Source organism: Rhagoletis pomonella, unplaced genomic scaffold (genome assembly GCF_013731165.1).
Source record: "Rhagoletis pomonella isolate Grant_MI unplaced genomic scaffold, Rhpom_1.0 Rhpom_scaffold_00004, whole genome shotgun sequence".
Lineage (NCBI taxonomy): Eukaryota > Metazoa > Arthropoda > Insecta > Diptera > Tephritidae > Rhagoletis > Rhagoletis pomonella.
Window position 1 is genome coordinate 5053261 of NW_023458558.1, and position 20168 is coordinate 5073428.

Below are 20168 nucleotides of genomic sequence, written 5' to 3' on the forward strand. Positions count from 1 at the left end.
TTTTTTAAAGATTTTGGTAGAATATATTAAAATAAACCTTCAATAAAAATTTTTAAGTTCTAGTACCAAAAACAACGGAACTACACGCCACTTTGTAAAAAAGCTCTACCTCTTTGTTGGTTAGGGCTTTGTGAATTAACTTCGAAGTGTAAATTTTAAAACGCAAGATTTATAAACCACTTTACAAAAAGTTAGTTATGAGGACCATGTAGATTTAAATGTTAATTAAAAACTAAAACAAGCATTACTGTTTCTATCAGCAGAAAAGCCATTGAAATTCTGTAAACATTTTAAACTTACACACATTTTACACGCGAACTTTATTTTTTTCTTTATAGCACAGTGCCGTAGTTAAATATGAAGCGTTTTCCATGCAGTTTGTAAATATAAATAGATATATAAAGCAATTAAAAGCCTTCGCAAGTAAACAAAAAAAAAAACTTAATTACAGATTTCGGGGAGAAATGTGCATAGACAATAAATGATGCAGAAAATAAGCGACTGAAAACAAAATTCAGCTTCGAAATAATAAAAAAAAGAACACAAGATGTATAAAGCTCAATATGTTTAAATAGCTTGCAGAGGAAGCGTTTCTGTAGATTTTTGCTTGGTATAGCGTTAAAATTTTAAGTGTAAGTATTCATTTTAAATTACACCAGTTAAGTAGTCAGTTTACATGAAGAAACTTACCGTCAAGTGGGTTCACTAGACCGGCGCTTTGCCAATCAAACTCAACATCAGGTACATCCGTTTTCATAGAATAGTTGCTAACGTCACTGCCATTGCTGTAATGTTCCGAGTCGATGCCTGCTGTTGTTGTTGACGGGTTGACTGTTTGTGGTTTCAATGGCTTTAGCGGATTAAAACTGAGATTGGCAGCAAAACGGGGCATTGATGGATTCCAATTCTCGCCAAAGAGCTACAGAAATTATTTTGTAATTATTAATTTTATTTATTTATTTATTTATTTAGCATAGTTTGTAGTTATTAAATAAACATAAATAATATATGACTGCATTATTCATTCTTACAATGTTTCTCGAATCAATGCCTATTGAGCGTACAAGCGCATGCCGTATTTCCGACTGCGGCCACTGAAATTCCAAGGCTTTGGCAGCTTCTATCGACTCAAAAGGAAGTGTGCCGTTTGCTAATTGCAAACTGGAAAGAGCGTCTGGCGCTGTCCTTTCTTTGTCGCTGTCAACACTTTCATCTGCAGGTGGAAACATCAGTTTTAACACCGAACCTATACGGCCACTTATATTTCCACTAGTCGCAGGTGGCGTATGTGTATTCATAATAGCAGTATTTGCAGTGAATTCAGAAGTGGGTATGGCAAGTGAAGCTTCTTCGAAATCGCCGAAGTCGTCATCGTCGCTATTCTCAACTTCTTTTGCTTGAGATTCCGAATCAATATTCAACGTTGCAAGACTATTTTCATTTAGTGCTATACCCTTTTTAATCCCGTCATTACATGTTGCTGCTACACCTTCTGAATTTTGCGATGATATAATTGGTTTAGTATTAGAAACTGATGTTGGTGCCGAACAAAAGTCTTGGAAATCATCAAACTCGTTCTCATCATCATTATTTTGGGTAGTACTTTCTACAGGGAGCTGCAAACAGTTAAAAATATTCAATGTATTTTTGAAGCTTTCAAAAATCAACATTACTCCTCTTACCTCGCCTACGGGTTTGACATCATTGCAGTCACTCTTGGTTATCACATTCGAATCGGCTGTCTTCATTGGGCAGGCTGTTGGGTTTGTAATCTCAGTTGCCGATTCGAAATCTGCGAAATCACCGAAATCGTCATTAAGTTCCTCGCCGCCATAGGGCGTAGTCTTAGTAATATTTTCAAATTCATGGGAGATGTTATTATCGTGGTTTGACAAGCTATTCATATTTATATCCTCCACTTTTGTTAGTGGTTTGTCTTCTTTTGGTGAAGACGGCGCGCCAACGACATGGATTGCAAAGAAATCCGCCGAATTTATGTCAGCACTGCTTGTAAAGGGCGACGTTGTTGATATGGTGGATTTTTTTGGAGATCCATGGCACTCCTCATCGCTACTGTCGTCTGCTATATCTTCTAACAGCACAAGTTGAGTCAAAGGAGGAGGAATTTCGGAAAATATCGTTATAGCATTTGGTTGTGCTTTAATGTCCTGCCCATTAGACAATATCGATACATTTTCAGTTCCACTTTTTTCTTTAGTTGTAATAGCATCTGTAGTGTGTGCAAACTTGGGCAGACTTTCCGATTCCGCGCAAGTTTCATTTGTGATTTTGGTGTCACTCAAGTTGTGAATAACCCAATTATTGTCTTTCTCTGGTTGCGGGTGGCTTGTTACTGAATCATTTGTATTGCTAGTCTCATCCACATTAGTTATACCGTCACTAATACGCTCTTGATTGGTTTCTCTGCTTACAACATTGTAGTTAATTGCCTCGATTAGTTCTAGCTTAACTTCCTCGCGGGCTGAACAAACGTCATGTTCAGTTTGCAGCGGAGGTGGAGTTATCGGTGCATTACCACACTCTTCTAAACTTGGTGGTACATCGGTAAAGCCACTCGTCGTGGATGAGCTTAGTTCGAACTGCAGCGGCGTGCGTGGCAATGAGGGGACTTTAGAAATAAATAAAAAATATTAAATGTGTTAAAAATTAGTGATCAAAATGTTTTTATCAAATATTTCCTTACTATCAGTATTTGTTGCATTCTCATTTATGTCTGCGGCGAACGCGAAATCACCGTATTCATCATCGTCTTCAAGTGTTAAAGTGGGCGGCAAACCGGAATCGTCGTCCTCTTCACCAAAATCAATTGGTGGCGGAGTGCTGCACAGAAGCGGTGCTATAGGAGGCACGCCTGCCATTTCAAGTGCTTTCTTTGGTTTTTATATATATATTTTTTTATCTATAATGATAAACATTTATATATTAACATATATTAAAAATTAGAAACATAGCATGATAATGATAAACAGTAGTTCTGCTCTTAAAAAAACGCGAGCTCTCTAATACACTGAAGCTGCTGCGCCTTGCTTTTTTATGAGCGTTGAATGCGTCATCAAATCACAACCGTTGTACACTCACCTTATCGAGTTTTGGCCACGTTAGGGAAGGGGTGCAGATGATTAGTTACAGTGCAATCAACTGAGCCAGGCTGTGCTTTTACCCGCAAGTAAGCTCGATGTAGTATCACCCTAAGTATATTTACTTAATTTTACAGTGGCTCCATTAAAGGGTGCAAAGATGCTATATACGTAATTCAGAAATATTATTATTTTGGCATTTTGTTAATCCTATACAGCACGAAAGAGGTTTAGCGAACACCAACTTCAAAGCGAAAGTAAAACTTGCTTCATTTTTCATAAGTATAACATAATTACGATTTATGCGACAGTACAAATTGTAATCGGATTACACTTGTTTATTTTTCGATACCATACAAATAGATATTTTATTTTAATTTTCTCGAATGACACCAGCTGGAAAGTTTTTTGTGTACCTATCATTCAATACTAGAGGCAATCGTCGCACCTCTTGATAAGCCAACTCCAGCATGCATGCAGCAGCTGATAAAATTTTTGTATACAACTATAATACACCTTTTTGTATGCAAATAAAAGCTTAAAAGGCTTTTGTCACTATTTCTTTAAACATTGTTGGCAAATTTTTGCTCGTCTTCAACCTCGTAAAATTTTCCAAAATATGCAGGGAAAATGTCATACTACACCTGAAATAATTCTTATGAGTTGCCGGATTTCGAAATCCGTTTTAATAAGGTATGTTGCACAACATGACAGATATGGAACAATCTTTGAACGAATAAGTGTGCATCCAACTGTAGCGCTGGTATTCAATAATTCAGTCTTATCTGAAATCATTAAACTTGTGACTAGAAATAAGTGACTATTTGTGTGACATTAGTTGATTTGGGTATTCAGAAAAGGGTAAATTTTGACATTTCTCGTGGTGAATACGAACTTCAGAAGTTTACCTAGCTCATGGGGCTAGGTCAAATTTTGACAGGTTATACACATAAAACTGCTTGGCGGAAATAAAAAGTTAGCATAAAAATGAAAGCTGACAAAGTATAAAGAAACCATGCATTACTTGCAAGTTATAAAATAAATATAAGGTTTGTTTCTTAACAGTTAATTATCACTAATTACTGCTGGAAAGCGTTTCTTAACCCAAAACACTAGCAGAAACTAATTGCTCTCTCTCGTTCTTACGCTCTCAATTTTTTGGCTCTCCTGCTAATTTCTGCTAGTAAATTTTTTACTTACAGAAACTTGCAGCTGTCAAAATGGATAAACAAAAATTCGCGCCAAATATTTTAAATAGTCAAATACATTGATTAGCTGACTACAGCTAGTTTTGCGTTCCTTTAATTTTTCTTTATTTTAAAAAAGTTCATTAAAAATGTGTAGTGAAGCTGAATTGTGTAGCTGAAAGCTTTAAGACAGAGGGTTCCGTATAAAAGTCACCGGGCTTCCGCGAAATTAGGGTTGGTATGAATAAGCACGGCGGTCGGTAAAAGTTCTTATTCATATTTAAATTACAATGCCTTTGATTTTTAATAATTTGTTGTGAGATTCCATAAAATTAAATGTCTTTAGTAAATGTTCCATCATCTTAAAATTTTAAGAACTCCTGCTCTAAGAGTCGCAATGGCCGAGTAATCAAATCATTAGACTGCCGCTCGAGAGATCCGGGTTCGAATCCTCCTCGGGCGCACAGACTTATTTTATTTATTTTTATTTGTTTTTTTTTTTGTGTTAGTTTTATTTTTGTACATAATCTTTAGATAAAAAAAAAATCAAAGAATCTTTCTTTCTTTTTTTGACCAGCTCAGAGCCAGCTTACAAATTTGTGACTTTATTTTGAGATTAGAGACAGCTTACTGAATACCGAATAGTCTCAAAATCTATGTTCACCACGAAAAGTCATTATAAGTGACTAGAGACTGCTTACTGAATCTCGCCTTGAAAATCCCCTTGTAAAATTCGTTTCGGTCAAAATGATGTGTTTGTTGTAAACTAGGCGAATTCATACTACACCAAACACATCATTTTGACATTCAGAAGGACCGCGGCGAAAATCTAAATTCGCTAGTACAAGTTTTGTACAAGGCGAATTAATATAAGGTGATAGCAGGAGTACAAAAACAAAAATCTACATGTATTTTGTTTTTGCTTTGGCGGCATAAACTGTCAAAATCTGTAAGAGTGTGTATAGAAATTCAAACAAAATTTTTCAATTTGATATCAGAAGCCGTGCGGCGAAACACATACACAAAATCAGCTGAGCTAGTAACACCACCTTATATTAATTCGCCTTGGGCGAATCTATACAAGATGGTCAAGACGAATTTATAAAATTGTATAAATTCGCCTTGAAGATGATGTTATCGGATCCAGTGTTGCCAGCTCTTCGGCATGAGAAAACGTCCTTCTTGGTCTGAAAAACGTCATTTCCTACCCAAAAACGTCTTCTTAAATTTTTTCAAAAATTTTTGGTACAACAAGTACTTTTGGTGCGAAATAATTTTACTGAAAAAAGTAAATTGTACTTAAAATATCAACACTGAACACCAGCTTGCATAAATTCGTCTTGGGCAGCACCCTGTCACTTACGGCGCGTTTACACAACGTGATGTTACTGGCGAATTTAGATTTTCGCCGCAGTACTTCCTAAAGTCAAAATGATGTGTTTGTTGTAAACAAGGCGAATTCATATTACAGTCGCCTTGATTTTGATAAAAGGCAAGGCGTATTTATACAAAGTGGTGTTACTGGCGAATTTAGATTATAACAACGACAACCACAAGGTGTATTAAACAAGGTGGTGTTGGGGCGACAGCTGAGTTTTTCGCCGTGGAGGCCATTACGTCAAAATGATGTGTTTGTTGTAACTCATACCAATGACAGTATGGACATCAGCGTATAATTTGTTAGTGTAATTTTTTACTTATATACGGCCAACACCACCTTGTTAAATACGCCTTGGACAACCACATGTATTTTGCATGGAGGGTGTTATGTCAAAATCTCAATTCGCTCCAAAGTTTACATTTTGTTTTTGCTTTTGATGGGTGTGCTGTCAAATCAGTAAAAGCAAAAACAAAATGTATGTAAGGCGAAGAAATCAGGTGATTTTACCTAGATTTGTACCTTTTATCAAAGGCAAATTTATGCAAGGTGGCGTTACTGTCGAATTTAGATTACAACGACAACCGCACGTATTTTGTATTTGTATTGCGGATGTTATGTCAAATCTCAATTCGCTCCAAAGTTTACATGTGTTTTGTTTTTGCTTTTGATGGGCGTGCTGTCAAATCAGTAAAAGCAAAAACAAATTACATGTAAGGCGACGAAATCAGCTGATTTTACAAGACCACCTTGTATAATACAAATTTGCCGTGAAATCAGCGGTTCCGATAACACCACCTTGTATAAATTCGCCTTGGGGTAGAAAGAATTGCACTGCGCTTGTGTGATTTCCGTCAAATTCTTGTTGGACATTAGACATGGAGTGCAATCAGAGTTTTATTGAACACATCACAGGTCGAACGTAAATCAGTTTACAAGATAAATGTATCGGAATTCTTCACAGTTTAACAACGAAAGTGAAATAGATTTCTCGCCTTTGTGTACGTGCGCGTTCGGTACGGGGAGAGAGCTGGTGATACGCGACTAATAATTTAAGACACCACTGGAATTGTCGAAAACTAATAGTTCAGTGTTATGTAGTCGCGTTTTAATTGATGAATTATTTATTTTGAAGTAATTTTTAGCAGCTTTTATTCATTTTTATTATAAATCTGTTCCTGCTCGCGCCTATCATCTGGTTAGTACTTACCTTGCTAGCACAATTGAACAAACCAGCGAGTGTATGTACATATGACACATCCATATGTACATATTTATACATATGAATACATGTATGCACGTAATATTAAGCAAATCTGTTTTATTAAATAATTGTTAGTATATCCGACATTATAGTATTTTCAATGCTTTCCCAGAACTATCAGTGCTGAGACGTCTTTTTTTTACATCGCGATATTAGATACGATAGTTTTTTAAATTTCTGCAAACACCGTTAAGAATATTTATATGCCATTATGGGCAAAACAAAAGCCTGATTAATATGATGTTTATTAAAGGTGAAATCCCGTATTCCTCGGACTCGGACTAGAAAACTGTCAAAAAAATAAAAATTCGCTTAGAGCGAGAGAGTAATATTGAAAAGTACGGGATCGCTTTCTAGTAAAAAATGGTAACTTCTGTCAACTTCAACATAACCTCAAAATTTTGGTTGTAAATTTTTGCTTATTTTGTATGTAAACATACTCAGCTCACACATGTAAATAACCAAAAATACTTTCAAATTCATTAGAACACGTAATTAAATACTTTTCAACATGAATTAGCAGAGTGCACTTTTCTTTTGTTTACAATTTGGTTGCCAAACACACTACAGCTGATCGTTTGACACATTTACCAGAATTTACCAGCAAAAAATTCTTGGACTAAAACTGGTAACTTCTGACAGAGAGAGAACCGTAGTTACTCTCTTTTTAGTCCTCTCAATAGTCGGAGAACCGAGTACGGGATCGTTTTCCTGTAAAATCTGACTGATTCTAACTATTTATGACTAGTCCGGACTCGTACCACGATTGAGAGAATACAAAGGTTGCGCCGATCTCGGACCGCTATTCCTCTCTTAACGAATTTGACAGAATCGTTGTTTGCATGACGTCACACTTGTGCAACTTGTTTACGTTTTCCTTGCAACATTCTTTCTTCTTCCATTCTTGCTCACGTTTTGGCATTTCTCTCTCGCAATTGCACCAGTGTGACGTCACACAAAAGTCATTCTCAAAAATCCTCTCTGATCGGCGCAATCTTGTATTCTATCATTCTTGGACTCGTACGGGATCGCAACTTAACGGAATGTAGAACTAATGGCCCCGTCAGAATAAGTACTTTGCGTACGTCCCGCTCAAGTATGAAACTGACAGTTGAGTAGACTGTATCCCTACAATAACAGTGATAGTCATTTGATCGATCATGTGATAATCACTGGTGATGGAGATCTCAATCAAGCACTTCTATCAACTTTTTTAAGACCAATATGCTAAACGTGATGTAAACATTTGTGTACATGTGATCTTCCGTCTTCCTCCAACTTATGGCCTTATTTAGTGGTCTCTTTTTAAACAACGCAAAATTTGCAAATGTGGTAGTAAGATAAATGAGAATGTGTTACGTTTCTATCACACAATTCTTGTAGGGATGTGTTTGCAAAGAGATCTTTAGATTGGCAACCCTTGAGTCGACGGACCCAACGAATGTTGGCCAACACTCAACTTTTGACGCACATAAGTCCGTCACTGCTGACAGTTGTATAACCTTGCGTTTACACAAGACAAGAAAATTGAGAATATGTACTAATTGTCTCGTTGTTTGGGTAAATATATTAGAAAAAAAAGTGTGAATGTTTTGTTATTGTATCTGCAAAATTGACTTGTATAAACCCCAAGTACGCGGCCATAAGGAACAGCTGATTTTTGTTTACAGGCGCAACACCTTCATTGTGGCGTATCTCTGCGTTACGTACGCCACTTCCTTCACTTACTTTTCCGTTATTGACGTACAAGTACCCATTCTAAAGGGCCTATAACGGCCCGTCTCCACAGGCAAAAGTTTTTGCCTACCAACTAGTTTTTATTGCCTGATAAAAATTTTATCAGAGGCAATATTTGTGCGTGGGCGTTTTTTATCTTGATAAAAGCATTTGTAAGATGGCTATTTTTGCCGGATTTAATCACTTAAAAAATTAAAAAAATATGCTATTTCACACCCAAGCAAATAATAACAAATATTTGTATAGAAAACAGCTCAATTTTTGATTTCACATATATTGTAATATCAATAATGTTGTCTCCACGAAGCTATCGCGCAAATGAAAATGTAGCTGTCAAAGTACCAAATTGCTGGCAATATTTATCAAGATAAAAGCTCTGCTAATTATTGCATGCCAAGAGCAATATGCAGTCTTCCTTGGCAAAATTTCCTTAGTAACATTATCAGGATAAAAACTTTTTCCTGTGAAGGCAGCAAGTAAGAATCAAAATGAAACTTTCGACGTGGCATTAAGTTACGATAAGTTTACGTTAAGTTGCCATAATCAGACTATAACTCTTAACATGGGTTAACATAAGTTGCGTTCGCGTAGCTGTTAATTATTCATGTTTAACCAAAACTTACAAGTTTTTGCGTTCGCGTACGCAAAAAACTTGCAAAGTAGGGGAAATTGAGAGAGCAAAGTGACATTTCATTTTGAGAGGAAGCTGCTGGTTTCTGCTGGAAAAATTTTTGCCAACAGGAAAACAGCTGATCAAAAACAGCTGGTTGGCATTTACGCAAATCACAAAATTGAATTTGATGGTTTGGAAGTTAAAAATTACAAAATGCGACTAATTAAACTTGTAAGAAATAAGTAGTTATTTGTTTGATCAATAAACTGTGTCAGTATAACACTTTGCGATGACTTTTCGTACGTTTTAAATTTTACGCTTTTGTATGTAAACAAAAATTATATCAGCTGTTCGTCTAACTTGCAAGTTTCTGCAAATTTTCTCTTCGCGTACTATTTGGGATATTTTTTTCTTGTGAGCGAACGAATGACATTTCGCGGGAATTTGGCAGTTGGTTGGTTTTTACTGGAGATTTTAAACGAACGCACCTATAATTTTTATACCCGAGCGCACTTGTGCACAAGGGTATATTAATTTTGTTCACATAACGGTTGTTTGTAACAGCCAAAACGAATCGAGATAGATATAGACAAATGTATACATAAATGATCAGGATGAAAAAAGAAATCGATTAAGCCATGTTTGTCTGTCCGTCCGTCTGTCCGTCTGTCCGTGTACACGATAACTCGAGCAAAAATTGAGATATCTCAACGAAATTTGCTATGTAGGTTTCCCTTAATCCAAGGTAGGTTGGTATTGAAAATGGGCGAAATCGGACTTTAACCACGCCCACTTCCCATATAACGGTAATTTTCAGAAATACGAAAACTGCGATATTTTAGTAACTTCTGAAGATTATTCACTCAAAATTGATATTTATAATAAGTTTTAGACGACAAATAAGAATATTATACATTTTTGGAAAATGGGCGTAGCCACGCCCACTTATGGTTACATGTGTATATCTTGGTAACCACTGCACCAATTTCTTCCAAACTTGGCACAGTTGTTGGCCTTGGTACAGCATAAAAAACCGCCGAAACTTTTTAAAATCGGACAATAACCACGCCCACATCCCATAAAACGGCAAGAGAAATACAAAATCTTCGATAAATCATTAAATATTGAAGCTAATTTATTCAAAATTGATGCTTGCAACAATTCTTTACCAAGAAATACGTTTATGGTAAAATTTTGGAAAATGGGCGTGACACCGCCCACTTATGATCACATATAAGTATATCGGTAACCGTTCTACCAATTTGTACCAAACTCGGTATGGTTCTTGTACTTGCCACGTGTAAGCAAAACGTTGAAAATTATTGAAATCGGACTAAAATAACGGCCGATTCTCATATAACGGTAAATTTAAGAAAGGCTTGAAACTTCAATATTTCGAAATTGAAGGACGCTAATTTACTCAAAATTGATACACCTCGGCTTACCATCTAGCGGAAGGTTTCGGAAGGGTGAAAAAACATATATTTAATACTTGCGCCGGGTATTTAATGTTCGGCTCCTCCCGAACTTAGACTTTCTTACTTGTTTTTGACTGAGATTTCCTATATCACCCAAAGTATTGCGAATTTTTTAATGGGGGGTGTTGAGGAGGTGCCCATTGACCGATATCATCAACATTTTGTGTACAAATGCTAATAAATTTTAAGTTATTCGTTGTTAAAATTTTCGCACTGCTTCACAATTGTTTGTTAATGAACACTTTCCTTTTTATTAATAGACCATCTTTTCTTCATAAACAAATGAATGCAAATGAGCGATGGCCGCCATGAATAAGATACCGGATCGTCGAAAATATTAATAGTTCTTTTTAGCCAAAATACTTGATAAAAAATCGCCTGAACGATATCGTGTCGAGATAGTCTTGCTTCATAAAAATCAAAAATTGTTTGATCATTTGTGCGATATCGTCAACTGGATTCCAGTTTTGCTTCACGTAACAGTAACATTAACACGTAACAGCAACACAAATGCATAAATCAGTGTTTTGGCAACATCGTTTTGTCAGTATCGTTTGAACGACTATCGTTTCAAAGTTACGTGATTCATGCCCAGGTTTTACAGGATTTGCAGGAACAGCGCTTTTCTCCTTTAATAAATCTTATGCAAGGTAGTCACCTGGAGCGACTTCCTGTAAAAACCTGCAAATCGTGAAGCACCTGGAATGCAACTATCGATTCCCTTCTCAGTACCTATTTTTGCAATTTTTTTTGTGATGTATGGCAGCACCGCTATTTGAGTTCACTCGATGTACAAAAGAAAATGTGAGGTTAATTTCCTTTTTTTTGGCAACTTTAACAACGAATTGCTTAAAAGCTAAAGCCTCCGGGGAAGGGGAATTTCAGATTTTTTTTTCAATGCCTGGTCCATTATTGGAAAACTTTCCCTTCCACCCCCATTTTAGGGAGGGCATGAACTGCTGTTTTCAAAAATGTAACTCCCAAATGCTTAGACCCCTTATAGGTCCCTAGGGAGCCTTTACAAAAATGGTCGGCACGGTTACGATAACCGGGGCGACAAATTTTGAACAAGGACGTCGATAGAGGTTTTTGAATCAAGTATAATGGTATATTTTTTTTTATAGGAAACAAAAACAAAATGTTACCAAGGGTCAAAGGTTAAACTCATAATTTTTTTAATCCAAATATCTTGAAAACAAACGCACGGATTTCAAAATTTTCAATCAATGATTATTTAAAAATCGCCTTATTAAACATATTCAAACATTTCATAATCCAATAGGATATAAAACAAGCTTTCATTTGATATACAACATCATGTCTTCAGTCCGTACCAAAGAAAGTAAATCTATAAGCGGAGACAACACGTTATAATTGTAGCGAGTGCGAACATCAGGAACGCGCCTTCTCTTTTCATCCAATCACAAAACGTATTTGGCCAAAAGAGAAAGCACGCTCCTGATGTTCCCACTCGTTACAATTATAACCTGTTGTCTCTTCTTATAGATTTACGTTCTTTGTCCGTACTATACAGAGCATTAAAAAAAAGTAGGCGGCCTTCGGCCGGACTTAAAGGGATTATAACTCTCACAAAGTAGAATTCTCCTTTCTATGTTGCGAAAGAATAGGGGCTGAACACCCTTTGCAGAGAATACCTGTCTGCGTAGGCGGCCTTCGGCCGCACTTAGGGAGTATAACCCTCTCTAGGTAGAATTCTCTTTTCTGGTGTTGCGAAAGAAAAGGGGTTGAACAGCTTTCTGCGTAGGCGGCCTTCGGCCGCGCTTAGGGATTATAACTCTCTTCTTCTTCTTATTTGGCGCTGTAACCGCCTAAGCGATTTTGGCCGAATTCAACAAAGCACGCCAGTCGTTTCTTTTCTGTCCCAACTGGCGCCAATTGAAAATGCCAAGTGAAGCCAAGTCCTTCTCCACCTGGTCTTTCCATCTCAATGGGGGCCTTCCTTTTCGTCTGCTACCACCAGCGGGGTTCGAGTTGAATACTTTCGGAGTAAGAGCGTTGGGGTCCAAGCCAGCGGAGCCGCTGTATTTTAATTCGCTGCACTATATCCATGTCGTATAAATTAGGTACATGAACTGAAAGATAAATTAATTATCGACCCCTAAACGTAAGTATATCTAATAAGCGTAGCCAGGTAGGGGCAGGGGGTGCTCGAGCCCCCCTAACTTTCAAAATTTCCTTATATATATTTAAATAGTACCCTGAAATGCCAGCTTAATAGTGTCGAAAAAATATATTGAAAATTTTCTAGGATATTTAAGCACAAAATTTGTAAAGGAAATTTTCCATACCCATTCGTCCTTATGCACCAAAAAATTTATTCTTTTATAATTCAACAGAATTTTTTCTTTGATATGATATGCTTATTGTTTACCTACATTGCACCGAATTTTTTAAATAATTTTTTGAAATAAGCATATCTATTTTTTAAATAAAAAAAATCCTGACGTCAGAGAGAAAAACAAAGTACGCAGCTTTACTACAATTTACCCATAGTTTCGCGAATATATTGATTTTTTGTGTGTAAAATTTACTGTCGTACGGTGTAATAAAATTCTTGCATCGAATATATATAAATTATGAGCCAGCTACTGTACTTTGCACATGTGTATGTATGTATGTATGTATAAACTTGTCGCACTATTCCCTTCCCCAAGTACATTATTGGCACCTTTGTAATACATTTTTCTCATTTCTTTCCCTACAGCTAAGTAAAAAGTTCCTTTATTTCCGCTCGCATAGTCAAAAGCGAAAATACTCACAGCAACTCGCATAAGAATAATATCGTTCAAAGTTTAATTTCCGACAGAGAGTTTTGAATGCTAATGCGCTTACACTTTATTTAATTCAATGAACATCCAATCAAAATCTAAATCAAAATCAACCAATTCAAAAACATAAGAAAATTCTCCATCAATTAAATTAGCAACTTGTCGCAACGTTCATATTCGTTCAAATACACCTTATCAACATGACGCATTGGGAGGACTTTTATAATACTCATTTGCCGCCAACGGATTTTGAAGATAATCGCTCGTTATTGAAAGAGTTTTGTGAACGACACAATAAACTGAAAAACCGTATCGTCCTTGTCACGGTAAGTAGTATACATTTACATATATGTACATATGTATGTATATCGGTCAAATAAGGAGTGTCTAATCAAACGATGTTATTTCTACATCAAATTATTTTAGAGGAAAAAATGTACTTTTTTAAATGTGATTTTTCAATGATTAGAAATAGGGATGTGCTGAGTAGGTATCGGGTAGATATCCGGAATCCGGCCGGATACTAGCTAAAATCCGGTCGGATTTCCGGATGTCTATTATAGAATATTCTATTTAAAAATCTAGCTCAGAAATTTATTTATTTTTGTATCTTTATAATCCAATTTAATGTTAGATCCGAGCGTTAATAAAAATAAAAAAATAATAGCCTAATTAAATCAGAAAAACTTAAGTAAATTCGAAGTTAACGCTAGTAATGCGCGTTAACGCTAAAAAAAATAATTTTTATCAATTTTCATAGCGTCGAAATTACATAAGTTTTTCTTATTTACTTAGTAAATAAATGCGAAAACATAAAATAAATACCGGAAGTGGAAATATCTATCATACATATTTTGATTAGATATTCCTCAAAAGCAAGTTAGAGTGTAAATGTGCATGTGCGTGCATGTCCATTAAGCCGTATCACGACATATATATGAAAGAAAAAAAAAAAACCTGTGTCAGTTTTATTTAAACACTTATGTTGAAAAAAAAATGTTGGGTCTAAAAGTTTTTTAAGCACCCGCTAAAAACCGCTAAATCGCATTTTTTTCTATAACTTTCTTATTTGATATCCGATTTTCAAAATCTTTATATATTAATCAATTTCGGGTTTAAAAACCGCTTTGATCTAGGTATAGTATTTCCCAAATGAATGAAGGTATAAATTAAAACGGTTTTTTGAACCAACATTTTTTAATGGGATATTATAGTCCTGAGCGAGGCCTTTTCAGCGATACAAACATTTTAAAAATCGAATATCAAATAAGAAAGTTAGAGCTCTAGATACCCGGGTATCGAGCAATGCGAGTAGCTCGATGCTCGCTCGAAACTCGTTCATTGCTCAACTGCTCAAATGTTTGTTCAAAATTTTCGAGTTTTTGAACAATTTCATAAACAAAAGAAAATTTGTAAATTGTATTTGTCAGCAGCTGCTTTCTAATTCATGTTAAATAAATTATATTATTAAATATCAATGTAACAATCCTTGCATTATATATCAATAATTGAAAAATTTAAAAAGTTTCTACCAAAAATGTCAATATAATAAAAAAAACATTGTTCAAATTACTCGAAAAAACTCGAATTGCTCGAGCTCATGCTCGAAAATTTTCGAGTAATGAGCATTGAACAAGTGTGCGAGTACTCGCTGCTCATATACCCGGGCTGTTTGAAAATGTGCGAACAAAATCGAGAGCTCTAAAGAAAGTTATAGCAAACAAGTAAAAAAGTCTAAGTTCGCGCGAAGCCGAACATTAAATACCCGGCGCAAGTATTAAATATAGTTTTTTCACCTTTCCGAAGACTACCGTTACATCGTAAGAAGGACGGTTTACCCATATTTCACACATCTTCGCTAGTATGTTCAGTGAGACTTAATGAGATAGTCATATGTGGGCGGTATCACGCCCATTTTCCACAATTCCAAATAATGTTACTTCTTTTCAAGGGATTGTTGTTAGTATCAATTTTGAGTAAATTAGCGTGCTTAAATTTGGAAATATCAAAGTTTCAAGCATTTCTGAAATTTACCCTTACACTAAAAGTGGGCGTAATTTTAAATTAAATTTCAAAAATTTGCAAGTCTTACTTTTAAGTGCCGCGTACAATAATTGTACCGAGCTTGGTACAAATTGATCGAACGGTTATCGAGATATATATATGTGATCATAAGCGGGCGGTGCCACGCCCATTTTTTAAACTTTTGTTATAAACGTAACTTTTTAATTATTGCAAACGTAAATTTTGAATAAATCAGTTTCAGTATTTACCGATTTATCGAAAATTTCGTATTTACCGTTATACCCATATAACATCCCAACGTGGGCGTGGTCATTGTCTGGTTTTAAAAATTTTCAGCCGTTTTGTATGTTTAACCAAGAGCAAAAACTGTGCCAAGTTTGGGAGAAATTGGTGGAGCGGTTCCCAAGATATAGACATGTAATCATAAGTGGGCGTGGCTACGCCCATTTCTCACAAACCTACAATAATCATATTTTTAGCCTAAAAAGCATTGTAAATATCAATTTTGAGTGAATAAGCTTCAGTAGTTACTGAAATATCGCAGTTTTCGTAATTCTGAAGACTACCGTCTTCTGGGATTTTGCCCCATTTTTAATACCGTCTGTTCCACACTCGAAAGAAGTACACGTTTCGTTAAGATATCTCAATTTTTACTCGAGTTATCGTGTGCACAGACGGACGGATGGACAGACAGCCACCGCTTAATCGATTTCTTTTTTCATTCTGATCATTTATGTGTACATTTGTCTATATCTATCTCAATTCGTTTTAGCTGATTATAAAAAAACGCGATTTAGCGATTTTTAGCGGGTGCCTACAAACATTTTAAAATAAAACTGACACTGACAGCTTTTTTTCGTGATCCGCCTTAATGTATATGCCTTTGTGTGCATAAGTGCCTATTCTGTATTTATCGAAAATACGTGTTTGCAAACAATTAAACAGAGATGCTGACTTATCTAATATTAGGATAATGTTTTTATGTTTTTACCAGCAAAATGCGTATGAAATAATGCGTATCAAAATAAAAAAATAGGGGCATACTTATTTTCGATATAGAACAATCCTAGGGGTGAGAGCACTACAATTCCTACTTTACTTTTTTGGACCACCCTAATGTACAAGCATTCATGCATGCATATGGGTATTTCCATAAAAATGTAAGATGTCAGATGGCGAAAAAGGTTACGAAACAATTAAAAAAAATTAAACTTAATATTTGTTATAGTAAAAATCTGTCACGTCCGATACGTCACTTCTGTTATCACATTTTATTTGAATATTAAATCAGCAACGAATTGCTTCTGGTTAAAAATGAATTGGTTGTAAGGGTCCGTAATTTGACTGTATTTAAAAATTGTTTAAGAAAGGAAAACCTCACAGGATTCACAGACGTTTGTTTATTTTTACATGTACTCTGAAACCATTTCTGTTTTTATCACGTCCGTTATGACCTACTTTTCGTTGATTTTCCTGACACCAGTGTTCCAGGCGCACCTAAGTTTTTTTTTTTCAACCAAAGGACGGTATAAAAGCTACACAACGCCACATTTCTTTTTATAAATGCGTATGCGTTTTCGTATAATTTATTTAATTCTAAAGTCGTACGAATGTAACGTCCGAAATTATGGAAACAGCTGCATATATATATGTACATATATACATTAGGGTGGTCCTTAAAAAAATCAAATTAACGATTTTTTCAGTCTCAGCCCCTCAATCGGTAATACCGCGGTCACATATATCACATATAAACTTTGGTCCCGATTGGAGTCGGTTAAGGCATGTCGCAAAGGGATCAAAAGCCGGATTTAAAAAATTAAAAATATATTTTTCATTTCATACCCAAAATCGATGCTACTAAAGTCGAGGATATCACTTATAAATTTTGGTCCCGTTTGGTGTCGGTTACGACGTCTTCATAGGGTAATCTGTACTTTGCCCGCTGTGCGACACGCCTTAGCCGTTTCCAATGAGGACCGAAATTTATATGTGATATCTTCGACTATAGAAGCATCAAAGTAGGGGTTGAGGCTTAGGAAATCTGATGCAAAAATTTGCTTCCTGCATTTAAGGACCACCCTAATATACATACATATATCCTACTCTCGTTATCATCGTAAATATTTATTGCCATTCATTATTAATTACTTTTCGAGTATTGTGTATACGTAACTTGCTGAACACCTTTAGCGAAATTAAAAAAAAATTAGTTATGAATTTTAATTTGTTAATTTACATATCAGACACTCTTTAATAAATTTATAGTGTGACCAAATTTACAGAAAACTTGCTTTGCATAATTAGATCTAGCGAGATATGCACATATTCACTTATTTTTGTATATACATACATAAATCAGTTTGATGGATTTTCACTAACTTTATATTTTCCTTTTACATTTCTAATTGCAGTCAGGTGGCACCACAGTACCTCTGGAGCACAATACCGTTAGATTTGTAGACAATTTTAGTGCCGGCACACGCGGCTCAGCATCTGCTGAATATTTCCTTGACCATGACTATGCCGTGATATTTATGTATCGCGTCAAGTCTTTGGAGCCATTCACTCGCCACTTTACGGGCCAACAATTTTTCGATATGCTCGACATTACCGATAATGGACAGAGTACTGCAATAACAGTGAAACCGGATTCAGTTGATGTATTCGCACCAATATTAGCTAAATATAAGCAAGCGCGCGAATCACAAATGATTTTATATATTAGCTTTAATACGGTTGCGGACTACTTGTGGCTGCTGCGCGCTGCGTGTGAATGTTTGGCGGCATTTGAAGAGCGTGCATTGTTGTATTTAGCGGCGGCAGTGTCGGATTTCTATATTCCTCAAGATATGATGGTAAGTTTCTGATTTCATTTGGTATACATACGTACTTGGGTTAGGAAGTTATTTCTAGATTTCTGACTTGCCGGATAATTAGAAAATTTGAGTATATGATTAAAAAATCCTAATATGTAGATATTCGGAACCCGAATATTCGGATAACAAAATGAACTGATCTTAACCGGATATACGGATCTTCGAATCTTAAAATTAACAATAAAATAACAGCCGCCTTCGGTTCGCCACTTTTCTGCTTGCTATATTTGAGTTCTACTCGCTTAACGAAACATTTTGCATGTGGAAGTAACAACAAAGTTGGCTGGTTTGGTTGTACCCAAGGCACATTGAAAGGTAGCATCAGTAGAGCAGCTGATTAGATTTTTTTTTAAATCATTTGGTATAAAAAATGTCAAATATTTTTAATTTCTTCTCACAAAACTTCTAAATTGTTAAAACCTATTTGCATGATAAACCTTTCTCCATACAAAACAAGCTATTGAGTAGCAGTTTGTTTTGGAACGTTCACCCAAATCAGTACAGCCGCTGATTACTGGGCCTTGCAAAGGATGGGTCAATGCAAGGCGAATTTATATAAGGTGGTGTTACTAGCTCAGCTGATTTTGTGTATGTATTTCGCCGCACGGCTTCTGATATCAAATTGAAAAATTTTGTTTGAATTTCTACACACACTCTCACAGATTGTGACAGTTTATGCCGCCAAAGCAAAGACAAAATACATGTAAATTTTTGTTTTTGTACTCCTGCTATCACCTTATATTAATTCGCCTTGGGTCAATGCTTCGAGAAGCAAACTAATTTACTAAGAAAGAAAGTTACAACAATTTTTATTTTTTACACTTTGAATTTTTTATGTTTTCTTTTGTTTCACATGACACGCTTTGATTTAGAAGAAAAAACTGTTTTTGAAATTTTCATACCAGAAGCAATAACACACACACATGTTTTTTTTTTCAGTGTTGCCAAGTTTTGAATTTTCAGCTGTGTCCAGCGTTGCTGTGTCGCCTAGTTAAGTTTTCTTCGTTTTGCTTAATTTTTTCTACAACTAAAGAACTTTCCTTTACGACCGCTTCACACCTGAAACAGCCAAACTTGATTTCTCTTTCTGTGCAAAAAAAACTGCCTGTTCGATGATTCATTTTTAAAAAGTTTCGTTATTCATTTTACTCTTAGACCCGTATACTCATTTTCGCGGTCGACTATGTTTGCGGGTGCAACAGTATGTAAATTCCCCAAAGAGGTTTTAGGGAATAATGCTGAAGGGATAGTCCATGGCCAGGTATAAATCTATGTTTACGCGTCTTTCTTCGCCGAAGTTTTCCTTAGGCGTGTTTTCTCTTAAGATTTTTTTTAAACGTCTTTTTTCACCGTCAAAACACTAGCGCGCCTTTATTCGTGTGTAGTGGCGATATGCTCTTTCGCTTATGATTGTCATTGTGCCACGATTTTGTTTCCATTTTTGTAAAGTTCCTTACGATACTTCCAATTGCTCTAAATTTAACTAAAATTTTTATTTTAGATTTACAGGTTTGGTGCTTCCAACAAAAAAAAAAAAAAAACAACTAAAAATGCAACAAGCACCAAACTCAAAAATTTTCGCGTTTTGAATTAAGAAAAGCACTAAATGTATTGCGAAAAGCACTAAGTTGGCAACAGTGTCTATTAAGCTGGCATTTCAGGGTACTATTATATATAACGGGTGATTTTTTAAGAGCTTGATACCTTTTTTTTTAAAAAA

General features: G+C 35.6%; 3 protein-coding genes across 7 annotated transcripts in view; 1 reads left to right on the forward strand and 2 right to left on the reverse strand.

Moving 5' to 3' along the window:
* Nucleotides 1–3735, reverse strand: part of LOC118736838 — a 16858-nt gene extending 13123 nt beyond the window's left edge. The window contains exons 1-6 of one of the 2 annotated variants that reach the window (XM_036466896.1): nt 3547–3735; nt 3100–3261; nt 2705–2920; nt 1683–2629; nt 1032–1616; nt 691–919 (exon numbers count right to left, since the gene is read on the reverse strand). In XM_036466896.1, the coding sequence (XP_036322789.1) occupies nt 691–919; nt 1032–1616; nt 1683–2629; nt 2705–2879 (1936 nt within the window). In that variant the 5' untranslated portion in view covers nt 2880–2920; nt 3100–3261; nt 3547–3735. Of the gene's footprint in view, nt 1–690; nt 920–1031; nt 1617–1682; nt 2630–2704; nt 2921–3099 lie in introns of both variants that reach the window. The other variant, XM_036466895.1, reaches the window with a different exon arrangement.
* The window catches only part of LOC118736839 (phosphopantothenate--cysteine ligase-like), a 73231-nt gene that overhangs the window by 35395 nt on the left and 17668 nt on the right, over nt 1–20168 (reverse strand). The window lies entirely within an intron of this gene.
* Nucleotides 6442–18427, forward strand: LOC118736840 (phosphopantothenate--cysteine ligase-like; the record flags this gene model as incomplete). 3 transcript variants are annotated; one of them, XM_036466900.1, is given in 3 exon segments in its annotated part: nt 6442–6908; nt 13481–13870; nt 17984–18427. In XM_036466900.1, coding segments are annotated over 2 exon segments (570 nt in total), but the record flags the coding sequence as incomplete, so codon positions are not given.